Genomic DNA, 26,173 nt, shown 5'->3' with positions numbered 1-26,173 from the left:
AATATTGATGGAATATATCTTTCCTAGAAAATTAACTACAATGTTTTAAAGTAAAGGTACAGATATAGCAAATGCACGACTTGAAGCACTTGAACAGAAGCAAAGCATATGGTATTCACTAAGCAAGCAGGCTGTGATCTGTGCGAGACAGGGGAAAGTACAATGTAGCCATAAAATTTTATTAATGCTGAAATAGAACAGTTTAAAATCAGTGAGATATAACTTATTTAATAATGGAATTAAAGAGCTGAGGATGCAACTCCAGTATTGCAAGTGAATTTATTTTTTCACCTGACAGTTTAAAGAGTAGATGAAAAGTCTTAACGCAATTTTAGGATATTTTTTGTGTGTGGTGATAATGGAAATTAAATGAACACTTCAAAAAACCCATTGGAGTTATTGAAGGAGAAACCAACATTAAGGGCAGTGAATTTAAGCTAATTTCATGTACAATCAACCTTTTAAATCTAACTTTTGCACTCTTTTTTATTTCTCATTGAAGTAGATGCCTTTCAAAATGGTGTTCATTGTTTATGATCAGTGTCAATAATGCTTGAAAACCATTTAGCATTTTCCTATTCTCTCCACTTTTGACAGCCATTTTTCTTATCCTGAAAATGGCAAACAGCTTTCTGGTTCCATCTGGTGGTAGAAAATTGATTACCATGCTTTATATTGTGTCTGCAACTTTTAATCTTAGAACTCAGGTTCCTAATTTGATGCTTAGTGACCTACAATGTTGGGGCAGCTCCACTATTCAAGAACTGGAATTCATAAGCATCTTCCTAGTAGATTAAGGTGTCTTAATTTTTTTTTTTTTTTTTGTTACTTATATCTGGAGTTCTCAAGTACTTTTCTTTCTAGATATTCTGCATCTATACAGTCAGTTCTATCTGCAGACTGACAAGAATAAATGTTCATATAATATAAAGTTATGTGTTAGCTGTTTATTTTGTAAACTCACCTATTTTGGAAGCTTCTGTGTACCCCACATACCCCTGTACCATAAATTATATTTATCTTTCCAATGGCACAGGCTACGATTTGTCAGAATTATTTATTTGAACTACAGTGGCTAAACTGTAGAGTCCTAACATTGCTAGTAAAAGCACAATTATAATACCATTTAAATATTTTAATTTTAAAATAAAATTTGCAATAATTGTGAAATAATGTAATTCATGAGTGCAGAAAAGCACCCTGGGAAGTATACAAACAAGAAAATGGTTGCAACCAAACTGACATTATTTCCGTAGATTATGGAATTAAATAAAGTACATTAATTTTAATTATATTTAAACCTTTTGGTGACTTATTTTAGACCTTTAAAATCTCCTTGCAATCAATATAGTGAGTTAGTATATTATCTTCTTCAAAATAGAGTATCGATAAAGAAATTTATATTTAACTCATTTGTTAATCTTATTCAAGTACAAACTTGAATGAAATTCTTTCCTAAAAATGTCAAAATATTTCTATAGTTACATATATGCAAAAATTTCTGTAGTTATATATATGTAAACACTTTTACTACATAGTGAAGAATGAATTATATATCAAAGTTATCTTGTGACAAGGTGCTCTTTATTACAGTTGATGCAAAGATAACTTAGTTTAATAATAAATATAAATATATAAAAGTAACTGGTATGACAATTTGTGTCAATTTTGGTGAATCTGAAGTAAATTATGTATCATCTGTTTAGCTACATTATATAGGATCAAAGAGAACAAAATATACCAGCAAACTAAATCCAAAGATTACAATGTAGATAGAGGCGCTTAAAACAGTACATATAATGCTGTGAAAGAGGTACACTCCCACTGACAATTACATTTTACAACTTTAAAGGCAGTGCTTCATAACACCAAGGCTGTTCTTTAGTTTATCTCTAGTGTGATGGCATTCTTATATGCATAAAGAAAATATGAAAATTAAAAAATAAATTCTACTTCCTAACATCTATTAATATGAATTTCACAAAAACATACAGCTTCATAAAAACATACGAAGTCACCAGTATAATAAGATTTTGTGCTATTTTATTAAAATTGGGACTACTTTACTGAACAGGGTAGTACGGCATATCCTGAAATAAGAAAAGAGTATGCAACATATTAAGACTTCAATATATTGTATCTGGGACAGGAAATTTCAATTAAATCCTTTATTTCTCCCTTTGGAAAAACTGATATGAGGAAACTCTTAAAAACAAAACTATATAAGGTTCTTTTACTGCATTCAGAGGTCTGTGTTGAAATACATTTCTGCAAAGAGCAGATCCAACTACTTATTAGCTAACAGCCCTTATTCCACTTGGTTGATTATATTGAAGTGCAGGAGACTAATATGTGAGTTAGTACTTTCTGCCAATAAATAACCATTTGCCTTAAAGATGCAATCATGGGTAAGTGAGAAATATGCAACTTGTATTTAAAAAAAATTGTCCAAATTGATTTACACACAATCCAAAAGTTAATGGAGCAAATAATATCTTTACCTTGGAAACAATAAACAGAATGGAATAAACGTATCTTTTTTGTGGTTTGTGTTTTCTAACCAATACTTACTATGCTGAGAGAACTGTCATGTTGCCCCTGGTTTGGTGATTATAACCCAAAATTTAGGACAAAAAAATGAGTCAAGTATTTTATTTGCTAATCTTCTTACCCTTCTATAAAAAGAGATGGTCGGAGAGGGTGACAGATAGAGGAGCACAGTGGTTATGCATCCACCTCCAGCCAAGTGAGGTGAGGTCCAAAAAAATTACTTATTACTCATGGAAAATAGGATGTCTGCCTGCAGTAGGAGCTAACATCTCATTTGCCAGTTAGACATCTGCTTATGTAGTTTCCTGAGATTATTTGAACATGAGAGAAAAAAGAGAAGGAGATGGCAAGTCAGGGAGATGACAAGTCAGGGAGTAGAGACTGCTGTAGAGCAGCCCATACTATTGTGCATGAGTTTCCTGAAGCACAACAGATAGTTTACAAAGGTTTGACCTATCTTTCTAGTACCCTGCCTACTCCACCAAGTGAGGCAGCTCAAGAAGCTAGAGTCTATAGGGTGTACTGCTAGGAAATAACAGAGTGGAATGCAGTTTCTTGCTTACCAGTGATGTTATACAGAGGCCCAACTCTCACTCCCCAAAAAACATTTTCATGTCTCTATAATATAGGCATCACATGGTTACCATCTTCATAGAGAACAAAGATGACAGTTAGAATTAGCCTAGAGAGCAGCGACATCCCAGGGAGAACAAACCTGAGCTAGTAAGATTGGAGCTTCAAATTTGATAGGCCTGGGTTGGGTTTAAATGGAGTTCCAACATGATTTTAAAGAAATGGGATCTGCCTAAAATATTATTACATGATAGGAATGGGAGATCTGAAATTGCATGGCTGAAGGTTACAAAGTCATGGAATTTGTAGTTTATTTACTTCACTAGACTTCTTTTTTCCTTTTTCCCAAGCAATCAACTTGTCTTCCAATATCCTTTCCTTCCAATTTTTTTTTCCATTAAGACATTTGTTTAGGGTATAAAAATGTAAAGAATAATAAACACAAGCTTCTTTTCCTTCCAAGATGTCTCATCAAAAATTTTCTAAGGCTCTCATGACTGGTATTGGGTATTAGGTGCATGAACTCTACAGCATGCCCCTTTATTCAGAGGGACTAGAGACCTAAGGGATTCTTTCTTTCTTTTCTTTCCTTTGTTGCTCAGGCTGGAGTAGCTGGGATTACAGGCATGCGCCACCACACCTAGTTATTTTTTTATTTATTTAATTTTTTTTTTATTTTTGTATTTTTCGTAGAGACAGGGTTTCTCCATGTTGGTCAGACTGGTCTCAAACCCCGGACCTCAGATGATCCACCTGCCTTGGCCTCCCAAAGTGTTGGGATTACAGGTGTGAGTCACCGCACCCGGCCGCGATTCTTTCAAATATTAAATGTATACTGTTCTTCTGCACTCCATTTGTTTTCTTAATATCATATTTCATCTCCATATTCTATTATTTTTTCCCTTTTTTTTAAAAATCCAAGATCATTAAAAATAGCTGTAGCTAGCAATGATTTTGAAAACAAATGTGGACATAAAGTTTACTAGGAAGGATTCTTTACTATTCAATTATCAGTCAATATAGTAGAACAGCCTCACAACAGTATGAAATAGATAACAGATTACACTATTTTAGAGGTTGGAGTGTACCTCAAGGTTAACAGTTATTAAATACACAAGCCTCTTATTTCCCCTAAATGTTCATTTAATTGCTGTAAACACATCTCAAATCTTTATTAAATGGTTTTTCATAATTTTCAGTGAGCTTCCCATTCTATACTTTTTGTCCATAATATTTATTGTGTTTTTACTGCTGCTATTTTAATCTAATTATAACATTAAATTGATATAATATTAAATTCACTTCATGTCTATTAGTGATTATGAAATTCTGTGTTTTTTTTTAAATTCTAATGACACATTTATTATAGAGAAAGTAATTCGTTAGACCTAAAAATTATTCTAGTGAAGGCAAAAGGAATTATTTAATTAGAAAAGCAGAACATTTAGTAATTGAGCATGAAGAACATTGTTAGATTATTCTTTGTTCATTTAACAAAACATATATTAAGCTCTTCCTCTGTGTCAGAACTGATGTTGCATCTTGGGGATATAGTGGTAAACAATACATGCTCCCTTTTCTCATAAAGCTTATTTCACAGGGAAACAAGATATGAAGAATTAATTAACACAATCTAATGTTACAGTATTATGAAAGGAGAAGTACACTACAACAAAACTGAGGAAGTAATGATTAAGCTGAGCGTCAAGAATGGATAGGCCATAGGAGGTAGAGAGAAAAGTATTGTGGAAAATCCTAGACATAAGAGAGAGTGTCTTGTTCAGGATGAATTAAAGACTTCTAATGGCTGATGTGCGCAACAGAAAGCAGACAGAAGTAATAGATGAAACCTGAAAGAGTCATAGAACAGGTCAGCAGGGCTTTGTAATGACAATTTTTCAAAGTTTAACTTTATCAAATGGAAGACGGAAGCCCTTTAGCATTTTCAATGGGAGAGTGACATGAAATAATTTGAGATTTTGAAATTTACTCTTATTACCTTACTATAAACGGATTTGTGAAAGCATTCACTGGAAACAAGGAAGTGAGTTAGGACTGTTTTAAGGTGTAAGAATTGATGATGGAGAAAGGAATAAACAAATAGGTGAGTACAAGTCACACCTGGGTGATAGAATTAAAGGATTTGCTGCTATAAGAAGTTTGGAAATGCACTATTTATTTATGTAATTATTTCCCCTCATTCAAAATCATTCTTGAATTAAGTCGACCCAGATATAGAAAGTAAGAGAATAAGAAAAATAGAAAATTGGGATAGAACAGTAAGCTGAAGACGAATGATTTTTGGACTTACAGGACGTAAAATATCCTGCATTACTAATAAAGGTACAAAAACTTGGCTTTTAATATCCTAGTAGCCTGAAGAATGGAAACAAAACAGCAGAAACATTCACACTGAATATTGGAGTTCCTCAGAACTGACGTTCCTGAACAAAGTGCTGACTTTTAAGCTGGAGTGTCTGAATTGAATTATTATTTGATCTACCTATGCTGGCAAGATCATCAAAGCCATTGAACCTCAGTTTTTTTATCTGAGAAATGGGGGTAATAGCATATATCTCACAGATTACCAGGACAATAAAATTCTTTCATTAAGTAAATATTTTGGAACATCTACTGTGTCTTAGAAAATGTTCTAGTCACCAGAAATCCTCCAGAAAACAGGGTAAACAACAGGGCTCAGTGATTCCACTGCTACATTCTGCTGAGATTGGTGTTGGGTGAGATGTTGTGGCAGAAATAGAGGGTAATTAGCATGCAAATGAAGATAATATGTCGCTAACATAAAGATGTCAATTTCATCCAAATTTATTATTTGAATTCCATCCCAACAATCATACCAACACAACATTCTTTTTTAAAATAGATAAGCTGATTCTAAGTTTACATGACAAAATGAAGCAATCAGAGAAGCGAGGAAAATTTTGAAGGACAATAATAATGAGAGAGGATTACCTTATATACCTAAAAATAATGCACAGTTACAATAATTGAAATAGTGTGCTATTAGTGAATGCATAGAGAAGAATCAATTAACAGGCTACAAATTATATGTACTTCTAATACAGGCACAGATAATTAGGAATTTGGTATTTGATAAAGGAGCTATTTTAAATTAGTGAGTAAAAAGATAGATTATTCAATACATTGAGTAACTGGGTAGATGCTCAAAAAAGTTAAATTCAATACGTTTCTCATAGAAATGGAAAAATGATTACTTTGTGCCTAGGTAAAATATTAGTCCTAAAATATTAATAAGTGGGGGCTAGGGGATGCTCATATAATGTAGACCAAATGCTACCCTGAAACACTGCAAGGAAGCAGTGAAAAATATACAAACAAAAAGCTTAAATTATTAGTACCAATCATGGTGTTTTTTTTTTTTTTTTTGCCTTTTTGTGATGCATTTTATTTTTTATTTATTAGAAAATATTTCAGGCACTCAAAAGGCCTAAGAATATTATCATGGACACCAATGTACCTAGCATTTCAGATTTAAAAAAAAATAAACATTCCAAATGTTTGTGAAACCTCACATACACCATGTCTGTTTGACATCTTCTCTCTTTTTGTAAGACTTAGTTTGCTGTAAAGCTGAATCTACAGACTATTCTTTTATCTAACATTTTGTATTTAAGATTTCCCCATGATGTTTTGTAAGCACTGGGACTTGCATTTTCACTCTTATCTATATGGATATTTATTTGTTTGCTTATCTATCCATATTTCTTTTCACTGTTACCTATATGGATATTTGTTTGTTTATCCGTATTTCTTGTGGCTAAGAATATTTAAGATTGTTATATATTTTTCTCTTCCATTAGCAAATTTTTCAAGTCTACCTTCAGAACATACCCAGAATCTAACATAATCCAAACCATTATCATCTAGGTGGATCATTGCAAGAAGAAGGGATCATTGTCCCTTCTTCAGTCTGTTTTCAACACAATGACCAAAGGGATTTTATAAAATATGAATCAGACCTTTTGTACTAGTCTTAAAAAATCTCCGATGATTGCCAAGTCATCCCAATGAAAGGTCAAAGCCATAGTACAACTATTTATAAAGTCCTACATGATCCCTCCTCCCATTTACTTACTTGTGGACCCATTTTCTCCCCCTCCCTGAATTCCAGCTAAACTCGCTTCCCTGCTCTTCCTTAGCCACATCAAGCATTAACTCTGTCTCAGGGAAGTGCTTGTAGCTCCTTCTGGCTGTAATGGTGTTTTCCAAGACCTCTCTTGCCTTCTTCAAGATTTTTACTCAAATATCATATTTTCCCCAGTCACACTATTTACATTTTATTCTACCTGCTAAAATGTTAGCTCCCTTCCTGCTTTATTTTTCTCCCCACCATTATCATCTCTAAACACACCACAATTTGCTTTTTCTTGTTTATTGTTGGCCTTCTCTTACTAGTGATTCTATGAGACAAGACATTTTTACCTTTTTTGTTAACTGCTCTAACCTTTGAATCTAAAGCCTTTCCTGACATTTCACAGGTGCTCAATAAATATTTTGTGTATTAGTTAATGAGTGCAGACTGGATATACACACCAGCATTACATGTTATATTGATGTCTAGCATTTCTCAAGCAAATAACATGAGCTGAAAATAACAAAATGTGTATATTGAAAATTAGATGAATTTAGAGATTCAAGGTTAACTATTAGAGGTTTTGAAGAAATCATAAAGAAAAAAAATTCCAACAAAATGACATCCTAAAAAATGATGCTGCCTGAGGGGCAATGTGCCAGTATAAAATAGCAAGGCAATAAGCAAATTATTTAAGAAAATTTATCTGAACTGTCTTTGTCCGATTCCATCCCTTTCTGTTCCCTTCCAAGTTACCACATTGTGTTCCCCTGTCAGCTTCTGGAATTAGAGTTCTAATTCTCTTGAATAGCTTTTAGTACCCTTGCATGACAATTAGTTGACCTCATGCTGGCTTTTGAATCTCAAACAAATACTGATGAATTACCAGCACCATCTCATACATTTTCAGCCTTTCAGATAGATTCTGTTCTTGCCAAGTATCATCTTGCCAAATAGTAATGTGGTACATAACAAAAATAACTTTATTTTTGTTTGCCAAAGGGAACATTTTTTTCCACCAGGGACAATCATTCTTAGGAAGTAGTAGCTAGATGTAGTCATATGCAATCAAAAATCAAAACTGTTTTATATTGTTTTCCTATTTTCAAAAATACATTAACGTTATGGAAGAATGGGTACAGGTTTTAAAAGCATTATTGTTTAGTAAGTCGACTAGGTTTATTTAAAATGGCTCTGGAATTTAGCAATAAGGAAGATGTAACATCAGAGTAATATTGGCAGCTTACGTTTACTGCATGTTTTCTCTGATCCCAACATCTCCCAAATGAGTTCTTTGTATTACCTCATGTTATCTAACCCAATGAAGCTGATACTGTTTTTCACTGAAAAGATAATCACTGAAAAGTTAAATAACTCACAAAAGATTGTAGAGTTTGGCCAGGGCCAATGGCTCAAGCCTGTAATCCTAGCACTTTGGGAGGCCCACGCGGGTGGATTGCCTGAGGTCGGGAGGTCAAGACCAGCCTGGCCAGCATGGTGAAATCCCATCTCTACTAAAAAATATAAAAATTAGCCGGGCATGGTGGCAGGTGCCTGTAATCCCAGCTACTCGGGAAGCTGAGGCAGGAGAATCGCTTGAACCCAGGAGGGAGAGGTTGCAGTGAGCTGAGATCGTGCCATTGTTCTCCAGCCTGATGACAAAGCAAGACTCCATCTCAAGAAACAAACAAAAAAACAAATAAGATTATAGAGTTTATAGAGTTGGGACTCTGATTAGACAATCAAACTCCAGGGCCCAGGCTCTTAACTCTTTAAGCATACTTAAGAAGGAATGAGGCAGAAATGAGGCATACTTAGAAAATAGATATTTTTTAAAGCTTATGGACAATTTGAAAATATTGATAAATGTTACCTTCCTAATAAACCCTTTAGAAAATACTCAGTTCAAAATGGCTTTTAAAGTCCTAAACATGGCTGTAATGCCTTGTGATCTGTTTTTGATCCATTAAGAATCTATTAGAGATTATGATAAATTATTTTGATTTTTATATATGTATCATATTGCTTCTAAACTGTGCTTTTTTGTAGAGTTCATAAGCTTCATTCAGCAAAGGCAAATTAATTTATTATATAAAATGAGAAATAAGCTACTTATATATCCATTATAAATTTCTCATAAATTGAATTTTTAATATATTTCTAAAGCCACTGAGTTAGGCGGGCAGTGCAGAATGTTCCAGAACAAAAGACATTGCACTTTTTGTGGTAAACTTATCTTTTTTGTAAAAATACTTTTGTGGGATGTCTTTTGGAGATTTAGTCAGTTCAGGCTGTTATTACAAATTACCACAGCTTGGGCATTTTATAAACAACAGAAATTCATTTCTTACAGTTCTGGAGGCTGGAAATCCAAGATCTAGGTGCCAACATGATTCAGTGCTGGTGAGGGCCGCCTTCTGAGTTTTAAACAGCTGACTTGTATTCTCACATGGAGGGAAGATAGCTCTTTAGCATCTTTTTAAAATGCACTAATTCCATTCCTGAGGGCTCTACCCTCATGACCTAATTGCCTCTCAAAGGCCCCACCCCCAAATACCTTAATAATGGGATTAGGATTCCAACATGAATTTGGTGGTTACAAAAATATTCAGTTAGTGGGAGAGACCCTTACATTTATCACAGAAAACTGTCTTTTCTTGACTGCTATAGAATTGGAAGAAAGTTATTGCTATGATATGAACAAAAAATAAAGGTAGATATTCTATAAAATCAAATTGATAAATTGAGATACATTTGTAATTTTAGGTATAAAGCAAAATAAAATACCTACAGCAGCCACGCAAGTATCATAGGTAAGATAACCTTGGCCATATTATGGAGACTGTACAATAAATTTTAGAATATATGCATGATAGGATATGTATAAAGAGAGACTGAAAGTTAAGTCCTGTATCTCAATGATTCATTATGAGAGTAAAGCTCTTCATTAGCTGGATCTTGAAAAGCTCCCACTTTCTAGAAAACTGCCATTTCTCAATCATATATATATATATATATATATATATATATATATATATATATACATACTATTAATTTCAAATTTTTTGTAGAAACTCTTGCATATAATGTCATCTTCAGAGTTCAAAGCATTACTCAGCTGCTTCTTTGGATTGTGCTTGCCAGTTCTTATACAGTTGAGAAACAGCTCTATGACAACTGTTTTTTAACCACATTCACTGTGTTTTCTTCTTGTGTGTGTGTATGTGTGTGTGCTTGTGTTGCAGAGAAGGCCAGCAATCGCCAGAACAATGGCAGAAGATGTACGGTAGATGCTCTGGGAATGAAGTCTACCACATTGTTTTGGAAGAAAGTACATTTTTTGCTGAATATGAAGGAAAGAGTTTTACATATGCCTCTTTCCATGCACACAAAAAGTATGTCTCTGCCTCAGAGAAAAATTAAAATATCAATCAGTCAAGCATACCATGTGGAAACTGTTTTCAAAAATAGAATGCATATTGTGCTCATGTGTTTAGGCATTCCGAAATTTTTGTCACAATATTACCCAATGTTGAAACATTTGAACCCTGGTGGCTGTATGGTCTCTATAAGACTGTCAGGAGTAAATTATAATTTATTAGGAATATTTCATTTAGCAACTTTTAAAGTCTTTTTAAAATATTTTAATCCATTAAGAATTTACAAACACATGAAAATCTTCTTCACAGACCTGAATTTTAAGATGTTGATTAGGAACCAAAACAAAATAACACTAATATTTCTAAAAACTATACATTTAAAAAAAAAAAAATCTCTGATGGTGGCCCTTGTCTTGACCTGAGAAATAAGTTAAAAAATAAATAAAACTACCTTCCAATTTAAACGTAGAACTTTTTTTGCTTTTCCTTTTTAGAAAAAAAAAAAAAAAAGGATTTACTTAAGAAATAAAAATGTATGTATATAATGAAAATAACATATTATCTGTGTTAAATGTTTTAATGTAACACATTTTGGAGGATTTACAATATACTTATATAGTCTACTAATCTATTTTGTAATGTACAGGAACCCCCAACTTATGATGCTTTGACTTACGATTTTTTGACCATGATAGTACAAAACAATAGCCATTTGGAAGAAACCATACTTCCTGTATCCATACAATCATTCTATTTTTCACTTTCAATAGAATATTCAATAAATTACATAAGATATTTAACACTTTATCATAAAACAGGCTTGGTATTAGATGATTTTGCCCAACTGTAGGCAACGTTAAGTGTTATGAGTATCTTTAAGGTTGGCTAGGTTAAAACTATGATATTTGTTAGGCTAGCTGTATAAAAAGCATTTTTTATTTAATAATATTTTCAACTTATGCTGGGTTTATCAAGGTATAACTTTATCAAAAATCAAGGAGCTTCTGTATTCTACTTTACTTCTCAATGTAATTCTATTGATACATATACTTTTATTGCTTAAAAATATCTTTAAACTTGATTTAATTTGTAACACTTTAAGGCATGTTGAAATAAAAAGATTCAGGATAATTTGTGCTTTCAGGAAGCCCCCAAAAATACATAAGACATTTTTTGAGGATCCTGTTACATTTAAAGATTGCTATATTTTTCTGACTAAGTGCATACCTATTTTAGACTGTTTAAAAATATATAAATTTTTTCCTAAAATTTAAAGTAAACCAACTATGATAAATTCAGGGACCCTGGTTCTCTTTTAGGTGATCACGGGTAAGTTTCTTTCCTTTGGCCAACAGTTTTAAGCTTTTTATTTTATTTTTTTACCAAAGTAAGAAATGCTGTTTATGTTTTTTGACCAAAGTAAAATTGTTGTAAAAATTTGCAGAATAATATTGCCCTTAGTGTATACATGCACTCATGTTGCTTATGTTCTTCCATTCATTTTCATTAAAATGTAAATTTATAGTGGTCATAATCAGCTAAATTCGTTTTACAACACACTAAGCACATAGTTTTTTTCTGTATAAATGAGGATCTTGAACTTCTAGGATCATTTCAAACTTCAAAATGCTATGATTTAAAACTTTTATTTTCCTCAGTCTTAATAATCATTTACTAATTTTCTTACAAACTCTTTTTTTTTTTTTTTAAATTAAGGTTTGGCGTCTGCTTGATTGGTGTTAGGAGGGAGGATAATAAAAACATTTTGCTGAATCCAGGTCCTCGATATATTATGAATTCTACAGACATATGTTTTTATATTAATATTACCAAAGAAGAGAATTCAGCATTTAAAAACCAAGACCAGCAAAGAAAAAGCAATGTGTCCAGGTCATTTTATCATGGACCTTCCAGATTACCTGTACATAGCATAATTGCCAGCATGGGTAAGTAAAAATGAATTGAAAATATCATTAATTTATTCCTAAAATAAAAAATAATGATAGATACAAATGCGTTTCGATTTTTGTTAAAAGTTTAAAGCAAATTTGAAGCATGCTGCCTTTTGCAAACTCGGTATAATTAGGTATACAGAACATTTCTAAGTTGTGAATTTTTTAAAAAATAAGATATTAGCCTACTGTGGTGGCATGGGCCTATAATACCACCTATTGCAGAGGCTGAGATGGAAGAATTTTTGAGGCAGGAGTTTGAGAACAGCCTAGGCAACATAGAAAGACCTTGTGTCCAAAAAAAAAAAAAAAAAAAAAAATCTAAGATATTACACAAACACAACCAACAATCATTTTATATTTCCCATAAGCTCCATACACTTTTTTTTTTTTTCTTTTTTTGAGACGGAGTCTCACTCTGTAGCCCAGGCTGAAGTGCAGTGGCACAATCTCGGCTCATCTCAAGCTCCGCCTCCCGGGTTCACGCCATTCTCCTGCCTCAGCCTCCCCAGTAGCTGGGACTACAGGCGCCCGCCACCACGCCCAGCTGTTTTTGTGTGTGTGTGTTTTTTTTTTTTTTTTTTTTTTTTTTAATAGAGATGGGGTTTCACTGTGTTAGTCAGGATGGTGTCGATCTCCTGAGCTCGTGATCCGCCCGCCTGGGCCTCCCAAAGTGCTGGAATTACAGGCATGAGCCACCGCGCCCGGCCAGCTTCATACACTTTTATATTTCTTTTTTAAGTTCTCTTTGTAATTATCATCAGCAAAGGTTATTTCAAATATTCTTCATTTTCTCAAAATTCTCTTTCCATCTCCACCTCATTCTCACCATTGAACTTGGCTTCTATGACACAGAAGAAAAAAGATAAAATAAAAAAAATCTTCATGCAAATAAGAATTTCCTTACGGTTTGGCTACCAAACTATCTACAAACCTACAAACGTTTAGTATCTGTCACAAGGAAAATGTGCCCTTTTTAACATACTGACACATTCATTTATTCCATGAACCATGCTCTTGTTCCTCCTCAGAGACTTTACTCTGTAATCTATCCTCATTACCTAACTTCATTTTCTATTCAGAATCACTGGCTGGTCTCTCTCTCTCTCTGTCTCTCTCTCTGTCTCTCTCTCTGTCTCTCTCTCTCCCTTTCTCTCTCTCTCTCTCTCTCTCTCTCTGTGTCTTCATATCTCTGTGTGCACCATACACATGTAATTTTGAACCTTCTGTGATAACAACTTCAGAGACAAATTTCTCCAAAGTGTTGTGTTTAGTGGCAGACTTTAGATTTTATTGTTGTCCTATATCCATGATTCTATCCAGTTCAATCTGACACCTGCAGTCATATCATTGAAACTATTCAGGCAAGATCACCACTCTCCTCTTTGTCACTAAATCTAATGATTGTCTTCACAGTATATGACAAGAATATTGACCATGTTCTTCCTGAAACACTCTAATGACTTGTTTTCTGCATTGTGCACATTCATTTTCCTTGTGTGGTCACGTCTGTTCTCATGGATTCAGTTGTCCAAAAACTGATTATTCCTTTACCTAAAGCATTAACTCAACATCTATTTACAGCAACAGGAACTGTCTACTGGTTATTTCTATTTGAGTATTGCGGGAAAAAGTAGCACAGCATATTCAAATTAAACTGATCTCTACACTCTCATTCAACACCATTTTCTCCTTCTCCTCCTTTTTTTCTTCTAAAAAACAGATGACAACATTATCCTTTGATTTATAAAGTCACAATTTTGACTTTTCAACACCCGCTCTTCTCATACCTCATAGTTAACCAAATTCTATGAAATCTGACCAGTAGATAGCCCCTAGAATCATTCAGTTTTTTTTCCATGTCCACCACCAACATCATCGTGGTCTGTGCCTCCATCCTCCTCTCCCTGAACTGCAGGATCAACAACCTTGTCTTCTTTCCATGTCTCCAGCCTTGCCACCCTACACTCAATTCTCCACCCTGCCACCAGAGTAAAAAAATTTGAATACAATTTTGATAATATTTTCCTGAATAAATCACCTGCTTTATACTACCCATTGGAAAAAAAGTCTAAATTCTATAGTGTGACTTAACTTATCAGTAGGTTTATAAGTTCTTGTTTGCATTATGCAATCCTAGTTTTCTTAAGTTCTTGTTTGCATTATGCAAACCTAGTTTTCTTAAGAATGTTCCAGTTTCTTAGGATTGTTCCAGTGTATATAATTGTCCTGATGTAATTATTAAAAGAACCCCCTTTTACTCTGCAGTATCCTAGTTTAGAAAATAAATTACTTAGTCATTTTCTTTATAGGCTTTTTATTAATGATATTTTCTGACTTTTCTAGCCCCACATTTTACCACACCTTCGCTGCTCTCCTAAGCTCCAAACATACTCACTTTCTTTCAGTCTTCACTCATTTTTTTTTCACCAATGGGCCTTAAAACATTAAGTTTCCTCTGGCAGGAGCTATTCCTCACACCCCAACATTGCCTAAGTAAATATCACTCCCTCCAAACACAATGGTTCTACCTAGACTTTCTTAGGTAATCCTATTTGTCATTTACATATGTTTATTCTACAGTAGCAATATTCATTTTTTAATGTATTCAAAAAGTCCTTATTGTGTGCCTAATATGTACCCAAAAAGGTATTTATTGAGTACCTAACATGTACCAAGAACTCTCGTAAGTATTTGTGATAAAACGTTAGTGAAGAAACAAACAAAGATCCTTCATTCATAGAGCTTACATTCTATTATGGAGAAGACAGGCAATAAGCAAAGTATATATAAAAAATAAATATATTACTTAATATGTTAGTGGGTTATAAGTTATAAAGGAAAAACTAAAAGAAGGAAACAGAGCTAGTATAGGAGATAATTAATTGTGGGAGAAGCGGAGTTTTAAATGAAGTGGCTAGTAGGCCAGAAGGTGATGTTTGAGCAGATACCTGAAGGAAATGAGGAATTAGTCCTGTGGAGGTCTGGAGAAAGAGCATTCCTGGCAGAGATAACAACTGGCACAAAGGCCCTAAAGTGGGAGCCTGGCTGGGGTGCCCCAGGAACAGTAAAAGGGCCCTTGTGCCTCAAGCACAGTAAATGCTGGAAGACTAGTAGGAGATGAGGAGGAACAAGTAGAAAGAGGCCAGATCCTGTAAGGATTATTTAAGTCCATATGAGGATTGCAGCTTCTACCCTCAGTGAAGTGGGAATTATTGCGAGGTTTTATGCAGAGCCATTGACCTGATCTCACCTATGCTGACTTGTTTTCGTACTCAACTCAGGCTGCTGTTGAAAATAAATGGTTTGGAGCAAGGATGAGACTATTTTCAAGTGGAAGTAGTAAGAAGGAGAAAATTCTGGATGTACTTTAGGATAATCAGGATTCCTTAACAAATGAAATTGAACTGTGAGAAAAAGAGAAGTGTGAATAAACATAAGGTTTTTGGATTAAGCAACTGGAGAAAGGGAATGGTCATAAATTGAGAGGAAAGCCTAGGGGGAATGCAGGTTTTGGCAGAGCGGGGGAGGTCCAGGGAAGATAAAAGAGTATTTTGGAACACCTTGAAGATGTCTAACAGGAGGTTAGATGTAAGAGTCTAGATTTCAGGAAAGAGAGAGAGGCTGAAAAAGTAAATTTTTTATTTCTGAGCTTATGTATACATTTAAAGCCATAAGACTGAATGAAGTCATTGAGGAAATAAGTACAGGCAGGAAAAAAATAAAAGACAAAGAACAGACCTCTGCAGTATACTAAGATTAAGTATCAGGGGGATGAGAAGAAACCGGCAAAGGAGACCAAAGAGGAGCTACTGGCAGGATAGTAGGAAAACCCAATGAGTCTGGTGTCCTGGAATCCAAGTGAGCTAAGTGCATCAAGAGAACACCATGGTAAGCCATGTCAAATGTTACCAATGGGTAATATAATGTAAGGACTGAGAAGTGTCAATTGACTTTAGCAATGCAATGATCATTGTTCACCCTCATAAGAGTTGTTTCAATGGAGTTGTGGTGGACAATGCTAGACTGGAGTGCACTTGGGAAAGAATGGTAGAAGATAAATTAGAAACCATAGGTCTGGATAGCTCTTAAAACGTCTCACTGCAAAACGGAGAAAATTAATGGAATTGTAGCTTGTGTTGAAAGTACAAGCAAGTAAGAAAGGCACAGAGATTGAGGGTTTGTATAATAGATTGTATGTAATTATAGGCCATGGAACTTAATTTAAGTAAAGAAGTGAAAAGATGTATTTTGGTTAAAAAAAGACTGAAAGGATAGTGGATTAATTAATTCTAATTCCAATGAAAATCAAGAGGGAAAGAGCTGGAAAGTCAAGGTACAGGTGTCAAAGAGTGAGATGCCAGAAGGAGAGATGATGTGCAGCAAGTAATAATTACAAAAGCTAAGGTGTGACCATGAGCGTGAATGACTGAAGAGTGATAGTAAAAAGAAAGCCATTACTAGAGAGCAGGACAAGGAGCTGAGTCTACAATGTTGGAAGAATCATCTATGTGTATGGTGAAACTGCCAAAAATCAGGACAGACATTGTGGAGAGACTACTAATGATGCAAGAGCTAAACTGTCCGGGTGTATTCAGTTGCATAGGTATAGATATGGGGAACATGGAGAGTTTAACTTAACCAGGGTTCTATTTTGTCAAGAGGGTGGAATGAATAAAAAATGTATCAAGGGATCCAAGGGTATATGCAAGAAAATAAATCATAATGCTTACACATGGAATTTAAGATAGGTAAGAAGAGAAGAGAAAACATCGAGGGAATGAGAGAGACAAACTCTGGTATCATTAGTAGAATTGAAATTCCATCTTGGTAAATCATAGCTAGTGTTGGAAAATCAGTGAGAGTGACCTGAACAAACAAGAAATAGTGGTGGTCAAAGAGTGAATGTATAAAAATGTGTGCAACATTGTTTTTATTGGGTATAACAAGGTCTAATAAACTACTATGGAAGTGAAGGGCTGAGATAAGGTAAACATTTCTTCAGTTCATGTTATTATAATGAGGAAGAAGGTTGGAAGGTCAGAGATTTGAGGAAAGAGGAATTTTAAATAGTCGTGTGCTGCATAAAGACAATTCAGTCAATGATGGATGACATATACAATGTTGGTCTCATAAGATTGTAATACCATATTTTTACTGTACCTTTTCTATATTGAGATTACCATTGTGTTAGAATTGACTGCACCACTCAGTATAGTAACATGCTGTACAGATTTGCAGTCTAGGAGCAGTAGGCTATACCATATAGCCTAGGGGCAGTAGGCTATACCTATACCAAATAGTAATAGGCTATACCATACAGCCTATGCACCATATAGCCTAGTGCTACCTCCTCTAGGTTTGTGTAAGTATACTCTATGATGTTTGAATATTGAAGAAATCACCAAATGATAGATTTCTCAGAACATATTCCCCCTTTTAAGCAATGCATGACTGTAATTGTTTCAAAGAATGGGACAGAGCAAAGACTAACAACTTTTAGAAGGATGACCAGGTGCCACTGAGTGCATAAATGAAATGAGTAATTATGAAATATGATGTCTTTCATCATTATTTTCTCCAGAAGGAGAGGAACCTCAATTTTTCATAAATGGATATTAAAATTAATTTGTAAATTTCAATAAAATTCACAAAGGGAATTGCTTCTTCCTCCTTCTATGCCTTGAGTGCCTCAACTATTCAATAACCTTAAGCCACTTGGGCTTGGGGTTGCCATTCTTTCTACCTCCAGGTATTTCCATGACTTGTGTGTTCCTTATTGTATTTCAGGTCAAAAATCAAATGTCCTAGCTTCACAGTGGCCTTCTTTCCTGCCAAATAAAAATTCCATTCCTCTCCCTGCATGCTACTGATCATTATCTACAATTATCCATTTATTGGTCTACTTGCTACATACAGCTTTCATCTTGTAGAAACTTTTTGTCTTCTCTACAGATCTCAAGTACCTGGAACAGGTACTTGCTCCCCTTATGTGGCACTCAATAAATATTCATTTAATAAAAAATAAGTGTAACCCATTAGTAGTTCCGATATTTTAAAAAGTGGTCACAAATCAATTACAAAAAGATAACTCGATAGAAAAGGGAACTCTTGAACCCGGGAGGCAGAGGTTGCAGTGAGACGAGATTGTGCCACTGCACTCCAGCCTGCAGGATTGAGTGATACTCTGTCTTCAAAAAGGAAGAAAAAAAAAAAGAAAAGAAAAGAAAAGAAAAAGAAAAGGGGGGAAGACATAATGAAACATTCGCAAAATGGACATGGTCAACAACAAAATAATACATTTTAAATAAATATAAATTGAAACATCAGGATGTACTTTTTCACTTTAAGTTTTTATATACTTCAGGATTTTACAAATCTTATGTTTCATGATGTAGAGCAACACTCTGCAAATACACTTTTGTGCAACTAGAGATTTTTTTGTCCAGGAAAATGCCTGCATGCAAAAGAAATACTTAGCTATTAGAACTAAAATTACACACACATAAATGTGTGTGTGTATATATATATCTGTGTGTGTGGTGTGTGTGTGTATATATATATATATATATCTTGATTATGTTCATTATATTTCATATTTCATTTAACCTTCAACACTAGTGATCAATATGGCAAACGCCTTGATAAATTTTCACGTTTTATTGTTTTAGGTACCGTGGCTATAGACTTGCAAGACACAAGCTGTAGATCAGCAAGTGGCCCTACCCTGTCTCTTCCTACAGAGGGAAGCAAAGAAGTAAGAAGACCTAGCATTGCTCCCGTTTTAGAGGTTGCAGATACATCATCGATTCAAACATGTGATCTTCTAAGTGACCAATCAGAAGATGAAACTACGCCAGATGAAGAAATTTCTTCAAATTTAGAGTATGTTCAGATCCTCTGAGGAGTAAGATTACTGGGCTTTGTGCTAATGTCTTTAAGTATTTTCTTTAGGTACCTTCCCACTAGGTAAGGAGCTAATGATCTTTCCTTCTGAACATCATAGTATCATTCCTATATACTTCTACCAAAACACACTGCTAGTAGCCAGTATCTCAAGTTTCTGGCTTCAATATATATTTCCAGTCTCTTTTTGCTCTTAATGTTTTATTCTCAAGGAGGAAAAAAAGATATAAATCAGTGTTCTCAAGATATAAACTTCATTTTCATAATTGTATGCTTTTTATAGCATATTGTACTTTATACTTTGAATTTACTTCATTACACATTCGTATTGAAGTTCAATTATTCAATGAAATGAAAATGCAGCCCCCTCCATTAAGCTTTTCTTACTTATCTCAGCGTTCAGCACTTTCATACACTATGCATTAATATTTTAAATGTATGTTAAAAAGGAGTACTGTTTCCCTTTTCTAAGCTTCAATAATAATAGAGTATCAATCTATATAGTATTAATCACATTGTAGCCTGCAGTAGAGTTTGTTTACAGGTCTTATTCCACATATTAAATTGTGATTCTTCAGGAAAACACAGCAGTCCACAGCCTTGACTGTGGAGTCCTAAGGACATTGTTTGCCATGCCAGTTCCATTTGATATTGGTTATGTACAAGTGACTTTAATTAAAAAACAAAACAAAACACTGGCGGCTGGGCACAGTGGCTCACACCTGTAATCCCAGCACTTTGGGAGACTGAGATGGGTGGATCATTTGAGGTCACGAGATTGAGACCAGCCTGACCAACCTGGTGAAACTCCATCTCTACTAAAAATATATAAATTAGCTAGGAGTGGTGGTGCATGCCTATAATCCCACCTACTTGGAAGGCTGAGACAGAAGCCCTTGAACTCAGGAGGTGGAGGTTGCAGTGAGCTGAGATCCTGCCACTACAGTCTAGCCAGGGTGACAGTGTAAGACTCTGTCAAACAAAACAAAACAAAACAAAACAAAACAAAAAAACTGGCCAATAATTCACCTGTAAACTCAGTGTAATTACTACTTCATAAAGCTATGAAGTGATTACTTGAGGTAATAGAGAACAAGTGCTTATGCCAAATCAATGTTTTGTGCAGAGTAAGTATTCAATTACTATTAATTACTATTAGTCGTAGTATGGTAGTATGGTTATTAGTGGCATTGGTAATATAATCTCTAACATTTCTTCCAGTATCTTTAAGTAATATTGAATTGAACTAAAAAGAACTTAAATATCATTGATGCTTGAAAATATTCTTTGTTCTAATTTCTCCCACTTAAAAAATTATTGTAAGAAAAGTTGATGTACCCACAAAACCAAATCTATTCTCCAAAAAATTAATGGATAGAGTCCTCAAATATATTTGGAATCTAGGATGGGAACAGGGAGAGGTTTGGCAACCAGTGTCTTCACAGGAAACGGTGTTTTGGAATGCGATTGAAATTCTTTCTTTACACTTCTTAAAAATTGAGAGGTAATTTTTTTTTAATTCTAGAAAAATGAAAGAGATGTTGCAGTAATTGCAGAGATTACCAACTTCTAAATTTACAAAATTTTACCCTCTAATTTTATCTCTCAGTCAATGAAGTTTATTTCCTGAAAACACTGATTTGCATATCTTATTTAAGATAAAACAGTTTTAACTAGGTCTGAAATTTTATGGCTTAGCAGGTAAATTTGTTAAAACCAAACACTCTTATTGGGTAAGGGAATATTCACTAAATTTTATTTTGTTGCCTAATTTTCATTTATGCTGCTGTGTTTTAGAAGTTTCATTCTGAAAGTCAGTATAGCCGAAATATGCAGTTGGCTGTTTTTTAAAAGTCAGCAAGCTAAATGTCTCTGATAATGTTTTAAGCATGATTCCAACAGAAACCATGTTTTTAACCAATTAACTCAGTTATTGATCTTTTTCAGTTATGCATTTATGTCTACTAAATACAGATAGAGCAAATCATAATAATGCATTTTGCTTTAAATGTATGTTGTAAAAATTAACATTACTATTTTTTTTTTTTTTAATAAAAATCTTCTAAGCTGTGAGTTAGCAAACTTTTTCTGGAAAGGAACAGCCAGTTAATATTTCAGGCTTTTTGACCCCTGTTGCAACTACTAACTCTGTTATCAAAGCACAAAAACACCTATACAGAATACATATGTGAGTGAGAGTGGCTGAATTACAATAAACCTTTATTTATAGATTCTGAAATTTGAACTTCATATAATTTTCACATGACATGAAATACTAGTTTGACTTTTTCCAACCATTTAAAAATACAAAAACAACCCTCAGCTTGCACAACCATGTGGTGGGTCATGTTTGACCCTGGGGCCACAGCTTGCCTACCTCTCTTCTTAACTACCTCTTTATCAAAATATAATTGCAACACAGAGTTATTGATTATAATGTTATTAAAACAGAGGAACATGTCAGTAACTTAATTTGCCAAATTTGCATGCCTTATCCAAGGGTAATATTTTGTATTGTTTTACAGATATGCTAAAGGTTACCCACCTTATTCTCCATATATAGGAAGTTCACCCACTTTTTGTCATCTTCTTCATGAAAAAGTACCATTTTGCTGCTTAAGATTAGACAAGGTAAGTACTTGTTGCTGCTATTTTGTTCACAAAATAAAATTATAGCATTTTATAATGACATAATGTAAGTAATTTATACAGCATTTTGATTACAATATGTTTAAGGGGTATTGGTATTATCTTTTCCAATGTAAATTTACATAAAGTGGTCAGTTTTACTTTTTTAACTGCACTGATGATTACCCAAATGCTTTAGTCTTCTACTAAATTAGCCTAATGGATCTGCTAGTCATGTTGTTAAAGAGGAAAATAAGGTACCAAATCTCATCCCTACGAACCCTCAACATCCAAAATCTCCAAAAATCATTTTGGCCAAATGTGCATTATTTATTTTACCATTATTACTTTATATCTTGTTATGGAACCCCTTGACATGATGGGAAGAGTAAGTCCATGTGTTAGACACAAAGATTCGTTTATGACTAAAGTGAAAGCTCATATTAGAGTCTTGCCTAATATTTCCTTTCTCAAAGTTTTACTGTCATTTTTGGACCAAGAGAAACTGTCCAAAAGGTAAAAATTCTAAGAATGCTAGAGGTTTTATCTTTTTTCACAGTGCAACCATTGGGCTTGACTGGTATGAGTTTATTCTCTTGAAGAATAACAACACTGATAAAAGGAAGAACCTTATATTCACAGCCCCTAGAGATTCAGGTGTGCCACTAATTCTAACTAGGAACTTTTTCTTTTACGTTACATTTTGAAGTTACAGTTAAAATCTCAGCTCTCCACCTAGAAGTCATGTAAAATGGGCAACTAACTTCACCAAGTTTCAGTTTCCTCACCCATAAAGTGGATATTATTTTAATATGAACCTCATAGGGCTCTTATAGGGATTATATAATTTAGTACATGTTTAATAAAGTGCAAGAAACTTAATAACTGAGTTGGTGCTTAATACATTTTGTTAATATTCTTGCTATTACTTTTTATATGATAAATATTATAAATTTTGACTGTTACTATCAATCTTGAGGCAGAAGACTTAGAGAACATCAGAAAATTCTTGCCTTTATTTCCCTGAAGTTGCTTTAAGAATCTTTGTCATTACTCTGAAATATTCATCTGGGCCCATTGAGATGGATGATTCTGTCCTTCGAGACCATATTTTATATATATAGGTTTCATTGTATATATATAGGTTTTTATATATATATATATAGTGTGTATATATAGTGTGTGTATATATAGGTTTCCTGTATATGTATATAGGTTTCAGTCGAATGATATTCTGTCCCTCAAGACTGAATATATATATAGGTCTCGTTCAAAAAAAATATATATATATATTGATCTTGAGGGACAGAATCATCCATCTCAGTGGACCCAGATGAATACATATATTTATATATTTACTTTAATATTATGAAGCACTTGACATTTCTGGCCAGCTATGCATTTTCAGTAACATTAATAAACCCTAAATTTCAAGGCCCTTCCCCCACATTGACTCCTTTTAAGACTAATATTATTTATAATATTTTTGTTATTTTCTTTATGGATAAATCTTAAAATAATATATGCTTCAGTCACGACAAAACTTGGATTCACTTCTGGTTTTATTTCTTTTAATACATAGTTAAAATAGAAAAAATATTACGAGACAAAAAAGTGGAAATAATTTATCTCCAAACAGGGATCCCATTCTAACTGAAAGGCTAAACTTTCAGAGAACAGGATTGGTGGAGGCACAATAAGAGGATCTTTTAATATCAAAATGTTAAAATGCTTCATTTACCATATTAATGAAGCAAAATTTCTGGGTGTTGCTGATTGACTAGTAATACCTGGAATTATTGGTTACTTAGGTACCATTAGACTGATAGAAGGTGGTCTGCTATGTAAATGAGCACCCACTTTGGGATTATAGGAACAGTATGGGATTATGCAGCTGACTCTACTGTGTCTGTGAAGTGTGTGAGTTGGGATCGCGTTATCCAATTTATTCTGTGTCAGTATCAGTGGGGCTGGTGTCCTGGTCAGTGTTTATGAACACTAAATTCTCTGTTCTCTGCTCTTTGTTTCCCTATTAATTAAGCTATTTCTAAATCTCCTTAGGGAAAGTTATTTTTTCCTTTGTTGATCTCATAAATATTGACATCCTTGATGACCCAAACATCAGCTTAACACTATTCTTGTTGCATGCGTGATCTCTTTCTGAGTGACTTTATTTCTTTATATTACTCCAGATTCTGCTTATAGTTCTCCAAGAACCCTTTCAATAAAGACTTGTTGCCCTTGTTCTTACCATTTCCTTTGTTCTCCATTCTTTCTTATACCTTAGAAGTTCCTTCTGGATTCATTTTCCTGCTTCCTAGATTACCATCTTTAGAAATTCTGTTAAAGAGATGCTATTGGTGGTGAATCCTTTTAATTATGGTTTCCCTTCAAATGTTCTTATTTTGTACTCATTCTTGAAAGACGGTTTACTTTGTGTCCAAGTCCAGGCTACTAGTTTAGTTTTTTTTTTCTTTTTTCTTTTAGCACTTTAAGGACTTTACTTACTGCCTTCTGCGCTCCAAATAATAGCTGAAAAGTCAGCTACCATTAGAATTGTTTTTTTGTTTGTTTGTTTGTTTTTGCTGTTGTTTTTGTTGTTGATGCGGCTCTTTTCTGTGTGTCTGCTTTTAAGATCGCATTTGGTTTTTCATCACATCTCAAAAACTCTCAGTCAATATTTGCTTGAATAAGGTATCTTTCTGATTCTCTCTTAGCTCTTTTTCAGATATTCTGATTAAATAAATGTTAGATATTCTCACGATAGCTTCCAAGTCTGAATTTTTTCACCCTAGGTTCTGTTTCTTTTCTTCTCTACCTTTTGTTTTGGTTCCTATCTTCCATTCTGTCCTTCACATGATCCCTTTGGCTGAATCTTATGTGGAATTTAAATAATCTTTTGAGTTACACTCTTTAGTTGGAGAAGATACAGAGAAATAGATTTAGATATTATTTTTAACATCTACCTGCTAGATGTTATTTTAAATAGACTCTTGTTCTTTTCTCATGCTTTAAATGCTTTCTTTTATTTCTTTGAACATGTTAAATGTGCACATTTTGTATTCTGAATTTAATCACAAAATTCATAGTCTTTGTGGGTCTAGTTATCTTGTTATGATTGTTTCTGTTTACTCATGGTGCCTTGTTTTCACCAGTGTTTTTTATTTTTTTATTAAAGAATAATGGCAAAGAATATTCCAGAAGTGTCTGAGTATGGTGGCTCATGCCTGTAATCCCAGCATTTGGGGAGGCTGAGGTGGGTGGATTGCTTGAGCCCAGGACCCCATATCTACAAAAATACAAAAGCAGTTGAGCGTGCTGGTGCCCACCTGTAGTCCCAGCTACTCGGGAGGCTGAGGTGGGAGAATCACCTGAGCCTGGAAAGTTGAGGTTTCAGTGAGCAATGATTGTGCCACCTCACTCCAGCCTGGGTGACAGGAGTGACGCCTTGTCTCAAAAAAAAAAAAAAAAAAAAAAAAATCAGAATATTCCAGAGAATTAACTAATCTCAACCCACATGAAGAGATCAGAATATTCCAGAGATTTAGCTAATCTCAACCCACATAAATAAGAAATGCACATAAAGACATGTAAAAGTAAAATAGCAGAACATCAAAACAGTTCTCCATGCGTATAATTTAGCTGAAAATAATATTGGGTTAACAATGGTAATTCTGTCAAATTCTAGACTCCATGAAGTAGCAAAACGCCCTTAGCTCAACGATGAGTTTTTGATAATGCTTTGTTCTTGTTTTTCTTGGTGTTATTGGGTATTTTACTTTAGAGTATTTGCATCATTACCTTGCCAGCTCAACTATTTATGTAGACAGTTAGGGGTTTTGTTTGTTTGTTTGTTTCGTTTTGTTTTTCACTGTTTTCTTTTCTTCATCACTTTAAGCATTTGGTACTGGGAATGTTCCCCAAGTTATGTAATTATGATATTACTATATTTCTGGAAATGAAAGTCAGAGAAAATAAATTTGTAAAAGTGTATACCTCAATGTCTTCTAGCAGAAAGCTTTAGTTTACGATAGAACAAGCACACACACAAAATGTTGGGGCTTTCAGCA

The 26,173-nt window shown here is 34.0% G+C and overlaps 1 protein-coding gene across 8 annotated transcripts in view; it reads left to right on the top strand.

Moving 5' to 3' along the window:
• The window catches only part of LOC105484650 (potassium sodium-activated channel subfamily T member 2), a 402,402-nt gene that overhangs the window by 253,489 nt on the left and 122,740 nt on the right, over positions 1-26,173 (top strand). For 6 of the 8 annotated variants that reach the window (XM_071077455.1, XM_071077467.1, XM_011746468.2 and 3 more), the window contains exons 15-18: positions 10,483-10,632; positions 12,334-12,563; positions 19,241-19,454; positions 22,001-22,106. In XM_071077455.1, coding sequence (XP_070933556.1) covers positions 10,483-10,632; positions 12,334-12,563; positions 19,241-19,454; positions 22,001-22,106 — 700 coding nt within the window. The remainder of the gene's footprint in view (positions 1-10,482; positions 10,633-12,333; positions 12,564-19,240; positions 19,455-22,000; positions 22,107-26,173) is intronic. The other 2 variants (XM_011746475.2, XM_071077482.1) reach the window with 1 other exon arrangement.

This window comes from Macaca nemestrina, chromosome 1 (genome assembly GCF_043159975.1).
Source record: "Macaca nemestrina isolate mMacNem1 chromosome 1, mMacNem.hap1, whole genome shotgun sequence".
In the NCBI taxonomy this organism is placed as follows: Eukaryota; Metazoa; Chordata; class Mammalia; order Primates; family Cercopithecidae; genus Macaca; species Macaca nemestrina.
Note: the sequence above shows the minus strand (reverse complement) of the source record. Positions and strands in the feature narration are given on the sequence as shown.